The 13,463-nt window shown below is 46.0% G+C and overlaps 1 protein-coding gene across 3 annotated transcripts in view; it reads right to left on the bottom strand.

The window, feature by feature from the left end:
* LOC119402458 (sphingosine-1-phosphate phosphatase 2) overlaps positions 1–13,463 on the bottom strand; it is a 129,884-nt gene that overhangs the window by 60,137 nt on the left and 56,284 nt on the right. For 2 of the 3 annotated variants that reach the window (XM_037669612.2, XM_049418652.1), the window contains exon 2: positions 8,714–8,803. The exons of the other annotated variant lie outside the window; for it this stretch is intronic. In XM_037669612.2, the coding sequence (XP_037525540.1) occupies positions 8,714–8,803 (90 nt within the window). The remainder of the gene's footprint in view (positions 1–8,713; positions 8,804–13,463) is intronic. 3 annotated transcript variants of the gene reach the window in all.

Raw genomic sequence — 13,463 nt, 5'->3', positions numbered from 1 at the left:
TAGGCACGTGAGCGACGTCGACTTCATACCTCCGAAGGATTCGGGACAGACCTTCGCTTATGCCGGGGACGTACGGCACAGGAATCCTTTTTCTCCTCTCCTTGTCGTTGTGTTGTTGAGAGTTATTTGGCGTAGGATGAGCTAGGCTCTTTTTAACAGCTTGAATGAGCGAACTGGGTAGCCCGAAGATGAGAGGTCACGGCGTATCGTGTTTAGCTCGGCCGCTTGGTTCTCCGGAGTTGAGGAAAGTTTCTCCGCCCTACGTACAAGTGAAGCGACAACCGACTTCTCCTGACACATCGGGTGCACAGAACTGAAACTTAGGTACTTGCCAGTGTGAGTTTCCTTCCTGAAGACACTGAACGACAACCTACTGCCGTCGCGTTTCACGAGCACGTCCAAAAATGGCAGACGACCATTAACTTCTTCCTCTGTCGTGAACTGTATGGCTGGATCCATGCTATTAAGGTGCAGAAGAAAAGCGCTCAAAGCAGACTTCTTAACCACTGAGAAACAGTCGTCCACGTAGCGTAGGAATACCCTTGGACGTGGGTTGAAACTAGACAGGGCACGGGACTCCAGTGACTCCATTGCCAAGTTCGCTGCGGTGACTGAGATCGAGGCTCCCATTGCGGTTCCATGGACTTGTTTGAATAACTTTTTCTGGAACGTGAGGTATGTGTTGCTCAGACAAAACTCTAGAAGTCTGCTGAGATCTGGAGCCTCGAGCGGTGTCCTTTCTGGAAGACTTGGGTCCGATTCGAGAGCGTCAGTGCAGACCTTGACGGCGAAGTCAATGGGCACGCTTGTGTAAAGTGACTTCACATCGAAGGACACCATGATCTCGTCGTCATGTAGGGCCGTGTTGCGAACCTTTTCAATAAAGTCGTACGAGTTCCGTACGTGCGTTTCAGTTTTGCCGACCAAAGGGGAGATAATCCTGTGAAGGTAATTCGATAACTTGTGGAGAGGCGAGCGGGTGAAGTCGACAATTGGGCGCATAGGGACGCCCTCCTTGTGTATCTTGGGTAATCCGTACAGAGCGGGAGCGGAGCCATTGTTACACAGAAGAGAAAAATACAGCGACTTTTGCTGAGGAGGCACAAACCGAAATCCGTCAGCCAGTAGCTTCTGCAAGTCCCTTTGCACTTTTGCAGTGGGATCACGATTCAAGGGAACGTACGTTCGATCGTCCTCGAGCATGAGTCGCATCTTGTTTTCGTAGTCTTGTGTGTCCAACACGACAGTGGCGTTTCCCTTATCGGCGGGGAGTATAACGATATCCTTATTGTCACGCAGTCTCTTTAGTGCCTTGCGTTCCTCGGGCGACAAAGGATCAAACTCTTGATTCCGGCGTAGCTTCGAAAGCACACCGACGACACGGGTACGTGCTTCATCGCGGCGAGATGGATCCACACACATGACCGCACTTTCCACAGCGCACACTACCTTTTTCACATCAGGCTCTGGGGCCAGGTTGTAGTTGAGGCCTAGGCTCAACACGGACCACTCAGCGTCGTCGAGTTTGTGCTTGGAAAGGTTGTGCACAGAACTGCGGTTTGTAGCTTTGGAAGGATCGTCACGATGAGGCAGTAACCTCTGAAGCTTGTTTTCATGAAGCGCTTCATCTTGGCGTGCGCGTTTATTGCTATGTTTTGGTTTTCTTTCGGATAAAAGAATGGATCGTTGTGAACTTCGTGACCAGATTTGAATCGCTGAGCCTAAAGAAGTTAAAGTGGCGAAGTGAAACTGCTGACTTTTGCTGAACTTCGTTTTGCGACAAAGCGGATGCAGGCGACGCGGAGCCAAACGGAGCCGAAAGTACGAAGTTTAGACAAATTTGTGTACTACCCATCATTCCCATGCTGGCTGAAGCGTCATGCGTTGCAGCTCCCATAGACACTAGCGCCAGAATTCCCTCTAGTAAGTATTGTAGGAAACTCTATGGCTCTCTCACGGCCGCCTGGATCATCGGCACGCGGCGGTGTCGCGCGCCCCGATCCAGGCGGCCGTGGCTCTCTCTACTCGGCGAAAAGCGGCGGATTCGACCGGAAGTCGCAAGCTCCCCGCGCGTGCGCAGTGCGTGGCGTGTCGCGTGCGCGATGCAATGCCCGTTCTCTTTTTTACAGCGAAAGCTGTTATGATCGAGATCATTTCAACGGCCGTTTTTGGCGCCGTAGTTGTCCGCCGCCGCCGGTGTCCGTAACCGCTATCGCACGAAATAAGAAAAAAAAGGAAATAAGAAAAAATTTCCAGGATGGAACGAGGTTCCAACCTGGGCCCTCTGTGTGGGAGCCCAGTGTTCTACCTCAGGGCCATGCCGGTGCTTGAAACTGCGTTGCAAAAAAGCCCTATACAGCCTTCTTGTCGGGAAGGAACCACATTAATATATGTAATGTAGTGTGGTAGAAGAGTAAAATAACAACCAGGCGTCACACAAACGCGAATTCTGTAACCGGGCGTCACACAACGCGAATGGCGCAACGAGTCGGTTGTTGAATGCTTCCAACCCATTACAAAGGCCTCTGCGATAATTCTTCATCGTCATCAGCCACAGCATCAACAAAGTGCACATAATGCCTTACAGGTGTTTAGCGAGTACCACGGTTCTCCGCAGAATGTCAAAAAATTGCATAGTGGCTGCTTCTATTGGTTGCCAAGGAAGCCCATGAGGCTCTCATGATCCATTTCCTCAGGCTCTCAATAAAGTTAATTCCCTCTCTCTCACTTTCTCGCTCCGTTTCTGCGGTTAACGTATGTTATAAAGCGTGGTGGGACAGTTAAATAACGACCGGGCGTCACACAATATGAATTACGTAACTAGTGGGTCGTTTAAAGCTTCCAACCCATTACAAAGGGCTCAGCCATAACTCTTCATCATCAACCACCGCGATAACAAAGTGCACATAATGCCTTACAGATGGTACCTTCCTTCTTCGCAGAATAACGAATAATGTCGTGGTGGGTGCTTCCCAACTTCGCAAAAATTATGATTTGTGGCGTAGTGGGTACGCGCTTTTTTTTCCGACACGTTAACGCGTGCTCCTGTGCTCGAGGCAGCAGCGTCTTTGTACTGTGTTAACACGTGCCTGCCACGTCGATGCAAGTCATGTCCCCGCAATCAGACGTTCTATGAAACAAGACTGAAACTTGGGCTGCGGGTCCGTCATGAAGTCCCATTAAAGGCGGACGAAGACCCCAAGAGACGAAGCAGGCGGTCTTTGCGTAGGAGCTTGGCCTCTATCTATCGAGTGCAAAGCGCTTCTTAAGTCACATTCGCCGCAGTACTTTTTTGTCATGCAGAAAAGCGTAGTAAGATTAGGAAGGGGAAGCTGGCGGTCACAGGGCACAACACATGTGGTTCATTAATTACACACGCGCGCATGCACCGTATACTTACGAGTACAAGTATGATCGTTGACGTCTAAAAACTTTACTGGCAATCATTCAGAGCTGTTCATGACGTCGCTGCGGCCCTGAGAAACACTAAATCAAAACGTATGCCAACTTTCTTTTGTCGCATAATAATTTTCCATGTTTTCTGGTGATACGAATTTCGGATGATACGAATATTTTTGGTAACCCCGCGAGATTCGCATCACCGAGGTTTTACTGTATAGCGTAGTGGGTTCCTCGCAAGTGTGCTTCTATTGGTTGCCAAGGAAGCCCATAAGTCTCCCATGATCCATTTCCTCAGGGTCTCAATAAAGTTAATTTTCTCTCTCTCTCTCTTTCTCACGTTAACGTATGTTATAAAGCGTGGTGGGAGAGTTAACTAACGACCGGGCGTCACACAATGCGAATTGTGGGTCGTTTAAAGCTTCCAACCTATTACGAAGGGCTCAGCCATAATTCTTCTTCGTCATCAACCATCGCATCAACATAGTGCACATAATGCCTTACAGATGGTACATCGCTTCTTCGCAGAATGACGAATAATGTCGTGGTGGGTGCTTCCCAACTTCACAAAAATTATGATTTGTGGCGTAGTGGGTACGTTGCTAGTGTACTTGTAGCCACATGAGAGTTTACAACGGGCTCGAGAAATGCCGCTCTTCGAGCTTTCGCTGTGACTGTGCTGCGCTTTCCGCGCAGGCCTGGCGTTTTTTCACAGACTATTCATCTTTCCTTTTCACTCACGCAATTCGGCACGCCGGTGCCTCCTTTCTTCCCCACTTTCGCAGTGGCCCTTCCGTACTCCTTTGTTTGGGTTGGAGGAGAGGGTACGAAGCAAATACACAGACGCGCTAAGGAAAGCAGTTGCAGTTTTGAAGAAGACAATTCCGCGTGCGGCTCCAGCGACACCCCGTGTTCACTAATTTTTCACCTCTTCAAGCTTCCACCTTCCCTGCCTTCTTTGTATTTCCACAGACGGAAGATGACGAAACATGGCGAGTGTCCTCTACTTTCGATCTTAGCCCACACAGCTTTAACTGGTGACAGACAGCCCAAGCACATACAGCACCACTTTCCACAAGGGAAACATGCACCATACATTAGGTTTAAAAGCGGCACCACGGTACATGACATTGAAGATTTAACGCCACCGCATTATGGTACATAACAAACTTCATCGTCGACTCCAGCACTACCGACTGCATAAAACACCGGCGACGTCACTGTCGAGGCCCTGAAGACTCTGGTAAATGATATCCAGAACAAAACAGACGCGGAACTCGCCCTTACAACATTTCTGCCTCAGATCACAAACAACTCATTGCACAATCACGCACACTATTCAGGCAACGTCCCGTTTAGCCAATATAGTTATGCCCACATATGAAGCGAATGCTGTAAACATTAAACATAATATCCACAATGGGAACAGTGCGTGGAAAGATGGCTCGAAAGCGCAACGTTTGGCGAGGTAGAATGTTCTCTGAAATGAATATTCACGCAGCATCTCGTATGGCTGATATAGCGACGCTCACATGTGAAGGGAATGCTGTAAATAAAATTAGAAAAGATCCACGATGAGAACAGTGCATGGAAAGATGGCTCGAAAGCGCACCTTTTAGCGAGGTACAACGTGCACCGAGACTAATATTGACGCAGCGTCCCGTTAGGCCAATAAACCTATGCCCACGTGTCAATGTAGTGCTATAAACAACATGAAAAACAACATCCACGATGCGAACAGTGCATGGAAATATAGCTCAAAAGCACACCTTTTAACGAAGTAGGACGTTCTCTGAAACGAATATCTACGCAGCATCCCGTTTGGCCAATATAGCTGCGCTCACATGTGAAGGGAATGCTGTAAACAACATTAGAAACAACATCCACGATGGGAACAGTGCATGGAAAGATGGATGAAAGCGCAGCTTTTAGCATGGTAGAATGCTCTCTGAAACGAATATTCATGCAGCATCCTGTTTGGCCGATATAGCTATGCCCCATGTGAAGGGAACGCTGTAAACAACATGAGAAATACATTCCGCGATGGGATCCTGCGCTTTCATCCATATTTCCGTGAGAAATATGGATGAAAGCGCAGCTTTTAGCGAGGTAGAATGCTCTCTGAAACGAATATTCATGCAGCATCCCGTTTGGCCAATATAGCTACGCTCACATGTGAAGGGAACGCTGTAAACAACATTTGAAACAAAAGCCATGATGGAAACAGTGCATGGAAAGATGGCTCGAAAGCGCACCTTTTAACGAGAAAGAACGTTCTCTGAAACGAATATTCACGCAGCATCCCGTTTGGCCGATATATTTATACCTACATGTGAAGGGAATGCTGTGAACATAATTAAATTTGCAAGGCAAGAACAGTTTTGCATGTTTGACACCGCAGTCATACCCACGATGATTTTTTGCCATTGCTCTTCAGTTTATTAAATGCGAAGCATTTCTTAGCAAACTTCTACGACTTTGAGCGTATCCGTCCGTCCGTCCGTCCATCCATCCACCTAGCCGCCTACGACATCGTGCTCTCCTGGCCGTTTCGTTAATCGAATGTATACCAAAACTGGTGTGTCATAACATGGCCTTATTACGAACATAAATGACAGGTCATATCATGAAAATCGTGACACGCATGTCATGAACAGCAGGATTTACATTCCACGGCCTTTGGGCTCTTGCGCCCGTTCCGTTAATTTCATATATACTAAAATTGGTACGGCTTGACAAGAGTTCATGACGAACATAATAACATGTCCTAACATGCAAATCATGACGCGCATGTCATGTGCAGCATGATTTACATGACATCGTCTCGGGGCGCTCGCGGCCGTTTAAATGAAGGGATATATACGAAAGCTAGTATGACGAGACATTTCTGTATGGCGAACATAACTGACACGTGGTAACATGAAAATCATGACATGCATGTCATGTACGACATGATTTACATGCCACGCTCATGGCGCACTCGTGTTTGTTTCGCTATATTGATATACACCAAAATTGGTATTGTGCGATGTGACTGTATGAAGAACATGAGTAACAGGTGATAGCATGAAAACCACGACATCCAATACATGTATGTCATGCTTTACATGCCACGCTCATGATGCATTCGCGGCCGTTTCGCTTGCATAATATACACCAAAATTGGTATTGCGCGACATGACCGTAAGACAAACGTAAGTGAGAGGTGGTAACATGAAAATCATGACAGGCAAGTCATGTACGACCTGGTTTACATGCCACGCTCATGGTGCGCTAGCGGCCGTTTCAGTAGATTGATGTACACCACATTTGGCATTGCGCGATGTGACTGTATGAAGAACATGAATAACAGTTGGTAAGATGAAAACCATGATATGCATGTCATGTATGTCATGATTTACATGCCACGCTCATGATGCATTCGCGGCTGCTTCGCTAGCTTGATGTACACCAAAATTGGTATTGCGCGAAGCGACTGCATGACGAACGTAAATGAGAGGTGGTAACATGGAAATCATGACATGCATGACATGTACGACATGATTTACATGCAATGCTCATGGCGCACTCATGGCCGTTTCGCTAGATTGATATGCACCAAAATCGATATGGCGCGATGTGACTGTATGAAGAACATTAGTGACAGGTGGTAACATGAAAAACCATGATATGCATGTCATGATTTACATGCTCTACTCGTGGTGCACTCGCGGCCATTTCGCTCGTTTGATATACACCAAAATTGGTATTATGCGATATTTATTTATTTTATTTATTTATTTACAGATACTGTAATCACCATTTGGTCATTTCAATTGGCAAGTACAATGGCATATAGTATATACATGTTATACAATGAATACAGGGGAAAAAATACTTCAACGGGCAAAAACAAAGAATAAAAAATACAAGAATACATTGAACAATCATGTACAGTAGAATGTACTACGATTCAACTGATTAGTGCACTTTCTAATTTCGATGAAAACAATGCCAATGAGGGTGCTGAAACAATTGCATTAGTTAATTTATTCCACTGTATGACTGTATGACGAACATAAATGAGAGGTCTTAACATGCGAATTATGTTATGCATGTCATGTACGGTATGATTTACATGCCACTGTAATGGTGCGCTTCCGGTCGTTTTGTTAACTGGATATATACTAAAACTGGCATGGCATCACACGAGTGCGTCATGAACATAAACGAGAGCTCATGCATTGTATATACCAGAATATGCCTTTCATTGGCATGGTGTACACTAGATTGTGCATGCATGCGTGCATGGCAAACATGCGATATATGGTGAACTAGATGCCATGGCTCAAAGACAAACAAGGCGATGTATGCAGCTCTTTGCTGGCTGCTTCGCATTACATCGATTCCCACATTGGGTGGGATCTGCCGGATATTTTTTTGACCGGAAAAAACTGTATTTACATTGCACCGTCCCCCCACTTTTTTTCAGTGGTGTGACAGAATGAGCAGATACGGCATCACTGCAAATTTTGCCTTATTTTTCGCATCCTCTTCTCCAGAAGCTGAAAATAGGCTTTTCTAACCAACATTTCTAACCTTCTGACAGGCTAACACAAGGAGTCAGCCAGCACAGCCCCGGTGTAACTTACCGCATCCGAAGTAGATGCGATATGGTGACAACACGACTAAACTGATATAATCGACCACAATACCATGCTTTACTACTTTAGAATGCGCTGACTAAAAACATGACAGCTTTTTTTTTTCGAAAGAGGGCTTACTCAACGTACATGATCAGGCTCAAACTGCAAAGACAAATCGAAGAAACGGATGGCACTTTCTGACAGGCTAACACAAGGAGTCAGCCAGCATAGCTGGCTGACTCCTTGTGTTAACTTACTGGTGTAACTTACTGCATCCCAAGTAGATGCGATACGGAGACAACACAATACCATGCTTTACTACTTCAGAATGCGCTGACTAAAAACACGACAGGGTTTCTTTCTCCAAAGAAGGCTTAAGACTCAACGTACATGATCAGGCTCAAACTGCAAAGACAAATAGAAGAAACGGATGGCACTTTCTGTTAGGAAATGGCACTTAAAAGTTAGCCCATTGGCCTGCTGCATGAAAGCATTCAAGATGTCAATCATTTCCCTTGCAGTCTGCGTAAAAGACGAGGTAGTCGTCGGCGTACGTAAACGTTCTCAGTCCTCCTTGAAATTTCCTTTTGTATGTGTGTGTGTATTAAATTTATACTTCGGCCTACCACAAACAAGTAAATAAATACGCATAAAAAAGAAGTAACCACTGCAGCCACGTAGGAGCTCACCAGCACCGTGTGCATGCCCAGGTAGAGCCGGCTGACGCACAGCAACGTGCACCACACAATGCACACACACAGCGCCACCAGGAAGCAGTACTGCAAAGAGAGAAGTAGCTCAGTTATTATTTAACAACCACCAGGACAACTGCCACGACACTTCACTTAGGCTAAACTGGTTATAAATGTGTAATAAGTTACACCACTGAAACAATGTCGGAAAGTCTTCAAGGCTACCTCACGAAAGCCTTATTGTATGCCTCATGAGTCGAAATATCCCGTATTCACGTGTATACTTGTATTTCAGATGTCAAATTCTGTTTTGCCCATCTGAACTATGCCACCTAGGGTCTTTATGTGGTCCAAAATATCCACAGCAAAAAGATGCATAGGTGTATTAGTTGCTGGGGTTTGATGTCCCAATACCACGATATGATATGCATTGTGGAGGGCTCCGGAAATTTCGACCACCTGGGGTTCTTTAACGTGCACCAAAATGTAAGCACACGGGCATTTAGCATTTTCACCTCCTACGAAAATGCGGCTGCCGCGCCCGGAATTCGATCCGGCGACCTGCGGGTCAGTAGCCAAGCACCATAACCAAACGTGCATAGGTAAATTGCGCTTCTACAATGCCAAAACAGCCACCTTCGCCACGAAAATCACCAGCCAATTTAGGATTTGGAGCAGATTTGGAGCAGAAGGGACTATGTTTTGGAGCAGTTTGGAGCTGGACAAAATGGGTTTTGGAGCGTGTTTAGAGCACACAAAATGGAGTTTGGGAATAGTTGAAGCAGTACAACAGTATGTCTGTAATGTTTTCGTACCTATTCCTATTAGTGTTCAAACAGCAAACGTTGCTATATATAAACAAGGACAAAGCAGGAATCAATCAGGCTCTTCAGACGGAAGAATATCACATGCTCTTAAGGAGTGGAGTCCGGCGGGTCTCGTTACGGTAGCTGGCCCCCGCCGTCGTCCACATAGCCGATGTTTTCCAGTGAAGGGACGCGCTCATAAATAGGAACGGAGGTTTATTACACAGTTACAAGAGAGAGAGAACATTTTTGTACAAAAGCCTTCGGCTTTTATAGCCCCGCGTCTGCCAACACTGAGACACGCGGGAAGCAACGACAGCCGGTGTCTTGCCGTCTTGTCGCCGGTGTCTTGCCGTCTCAGCAGGGTTGCCAATGGTGGCTACTTTTCGCCAAATTGGCGAACTTGAGAGGCCCGTGGCGACCTAAAATTATGAATGGCGACATGGCGAATTTTTGGCGAATTTCGGCTTAGGTCTCCACTGAGTTATGCAGTGTCTTCCCAACGAATAAGCGGCAACGTTCTCTGTATTCTTCTAGGTTTTAGACCCACGAGTTCAATGTGCACATGACGAGCCATTCGGTATGTCCGTCCTGCAACTCGTGTGTATATCTCCTCAATTCAGCTAGATGGAGGAGGTACTGGAGCGTCCCCTAGCGACATTCTAGCAAAATGTAAGTCACTGGGCTACCTTGCGTCCCGCGAGGCGGTGGTGTTTGACCACAAGTTTATGGCTTTAGGTGCTTTAAGCTTCTCTAAAGTTTCGCTTCTGAGGGGGCTAGGCGACCGGTTGGCCGCGTGTTCCGACCATTTGTTCCGACATAGCTCCAACTGTTCTGAATAGCTTGGCGACTCATTCACTGCTGCAGTACCCCATAATTCAGCCCATAAAGACTGTTCTCGAATAGCGAAGAGAGGCGGACACACGGCTGTTTGCGCAATAAAAAACTGTGGTGTTCCAGACGGGGACGAAGCCTCGAACCGAACGCGCTGGGACACTGCACTGCTCAGCTTCGCCCTCGAAGACCAACTGTGGGCCGTCTAGCAGGCCAAGGAAGCCGCCAGGGCTCAAGGGCTCGTGGCCGACACCTAGGCGGGAACATTCGCCCAAATCCCCCGAATAACCCGCCGGACTTTCACTTTAATAAAGTCGTTCATTCATTCATGCAGGCATTTTCCACTGTTCTCGGTTAGAGTGTGCAATGAAAACAATTGCTATATAACATTTTACATTGTCTACCTGTTCATTTATAACGCATGCATCGTATTGACGCATGTAGATATAAGTGACTATAAGAAAGGGTCACTGGCGTCCGGTATCATGTTAGTTCACACTGGAAAAATATGACTCACTAATGATCGGTTCCTGTAAGACTTCTGTCGTGTTACCTTCAATGAACCTTTGAATCCTTTTAATTCATATAAGGGTACGTAAAGCTGTCTGCAAACAATGCTTTCGTGGTTTTTGCCCAAGGTTTACCAGACTTTTCCCTTTGAAACGAGCGGTCGGGGATGGCAGGATATCATGAGAGTTTCGTTCATTAACCCTTGCGCCACCACACACATCTTGCGGTTAGTCGGAGAAGCAGCACCAATCACTCCCATGGTGAAGCGGGCGATTCGACTGGCATTGAGGAACGTCAATATAATTTAATGGCTTTGGATGGTACGGGGCTATACATAAGTGGAAATTTTTATTACTAGGTATGCCTCACACATAAAATGGCGACTGTTATGCGAAATTTGTAAAAAAAAATGGCGACTTTTGGCGACTTCTTGCTCTTCGTTTGGCGACATTTACTCGAGAGTCAGTGATAACCCTGCTTTGGATGGTACGTATTCTACGGGGCTATACATAAGTGGAAATTTTTATTACTAGGTATGCCGCACACATAGAATGGCGACTTTTTTGGCGAAATTTGTAAAAAAAAAATGGAGACTTTTTCCTCCTCATTTGGCGACATTTACTCGAGAGGCAGTGGCAACCCTGCCACCAGGCTTCTAAAGACATGCAAACAAAATACAAATCTTTGACTCTGAAATTTTGACCGAATTTTGTTCCGCGAAAGATGCAGCGTTCATGGATGAAGATATATGCCAAGGAAAAAAAATGCGGCAGATCCCACGCACTGTGGGAATCGATGTAATGCGAAGCAGCCAGCAAAGGGCTGCATACATTGCCTTGTTTGTCTTTGAGCCAAATGAAATCAGTCATGCTATGGCATCTAGTTCACCATATACCGCATGTTTGCCATGCACGCATGCATGCACAATCTATGGGAACCATCGTTAAAGGCGCAACACCACACAACACAAGAGAAGACCAGACGAGCACAGGCGATGACCGGCTCAGGGAACACGCAAGAAATCTAATTAACAAAGAGCGAAGCCATCTTGTCGACCATTGCATGACATGCCCGAATTGTGAACCACGTTTCCGATGCGCAAAAATTGTAGGTAGAAGCAGACAAAAAACGGCTCGTGAAACGTTAGAAGCGTTTCTAATCAGGAAAGCAGGTGAGGCGTGTGTCAGCGACACTTCCATTGCGCTTTACAAAGCTGAAATTGATTTTCTTTCGCGATATTTTTGATGTTTTCCGAGGATTGTTGTGACGTTGCGCCTGCGCAGCCTGTTGGTATATATGCCTGGAGATCTGCCTTCAATAAATCAGTTGTTAGTTTGCGCCTGTGCTCGTCTGGTCTTCTCTTGTGTTGTGTGGTGTTGCGCCTTTAACGATGGTTCCCATGTCTGAACACCAACTAGCCCAACAGTCAACTCTCTTAATGCACAATCTAGTATACACCATGACAATGAAACGCATATTCTGGTATAAACAATGCATGAGCTCTCGTTTATGTTCATCACGCACTCGCGTCATGCCATGCCAATTTTAGTATATATCCAGTTAACAAAACGGCCGGAAGCGCACCATGACAGTGGCATGAAAATCATACTGTACATGACATGCATAACATGATTCGCATGTTAAGACCTCTCATTTATGTTCGTCATACAGTCATATATATCGCGGAATACCAATTTTGGTGTATATCAAACGAGCGAAATGGCCGCGAGTGCACCACGAGTAAAGCATGTAAATCATGACATGCATGTCACGGTTTTTCATGTTACCACGTGTAACTAATGTTCTTCATACAGTCACATCGCGCCATATCGATTTTGGTGCATATCAATCTAGCGAAACGGCCATGAGTGCGCCATGAGCATGGCATGTAAATCATGTCGTACATGTCATGCATGTCATGATTTTCATCTTACCACCTCTCATTTACGTTCGTCGTGCAGTCGCTTCGCGCAATACCAATTTTGGTGTACATCAAGCTAGCGAAGCAGCAGCGAATGCATCATGAGCGTGGCATGTAAATCATGACATACATGACATGCATATCATGGTTTTCATCTTACCAAGTGTTATTCATGTTCTTCATACAGTCACATCGCGCAATACCAAATGTGGTGTACATCAATCTACTGAAACGGCCGCTAGCGCACCATGAGCGTGGCATGTAAATCGGGTCGTACACGACTTGCATGTCATGATTTTCACGTTACCACCTCTCACTTACGTTCGTCATACGGTCGTGTCGCGCAATACCAATTTTGGTGTATATTATGCAAGCGAAACGGCCGCGAATGCATGATGTGCGTGGCATGTAAAGCATGACATACATGTCATGGATGTCATGGTTTTCATGCTATCACCTGTTATTCATGTTCTTCATACAGTCATATCGCACAATACCAATTTTGGTGTATATCAATCTAGCGAAACAACCGCGAGTGCGCCATGAGCGCGTGGCACGTAAATCATGTCGTACATGACAAGCACGTCATGATTTTCATGTTACCACGTGTCAGTTATGTTCGCCATACAGAAATGTCTCGTCATACTAGTTTTCGTATATATCCCTTCATTTAAAC

Source organism: Rhipicephalus sanguineus, chromosome 8 (genome assembly GCF_013339695.2).
Source record: "Rhipicephalus sanguineus isolate Rsan-2018 chromosome 8, BIME_Rsan_1.4, whole genome shotgun sequence".
Taxonomy (NCBI): Eukaryota; Metazoa; Arthropoda; class Arachnida; order Ixodida; family Ixodidae; genus Rhipicephalus; species Rhipicephalus sanguineus.
This window is presented reverse-complemented; position numbering and strand designations above follow the sequence as displayed.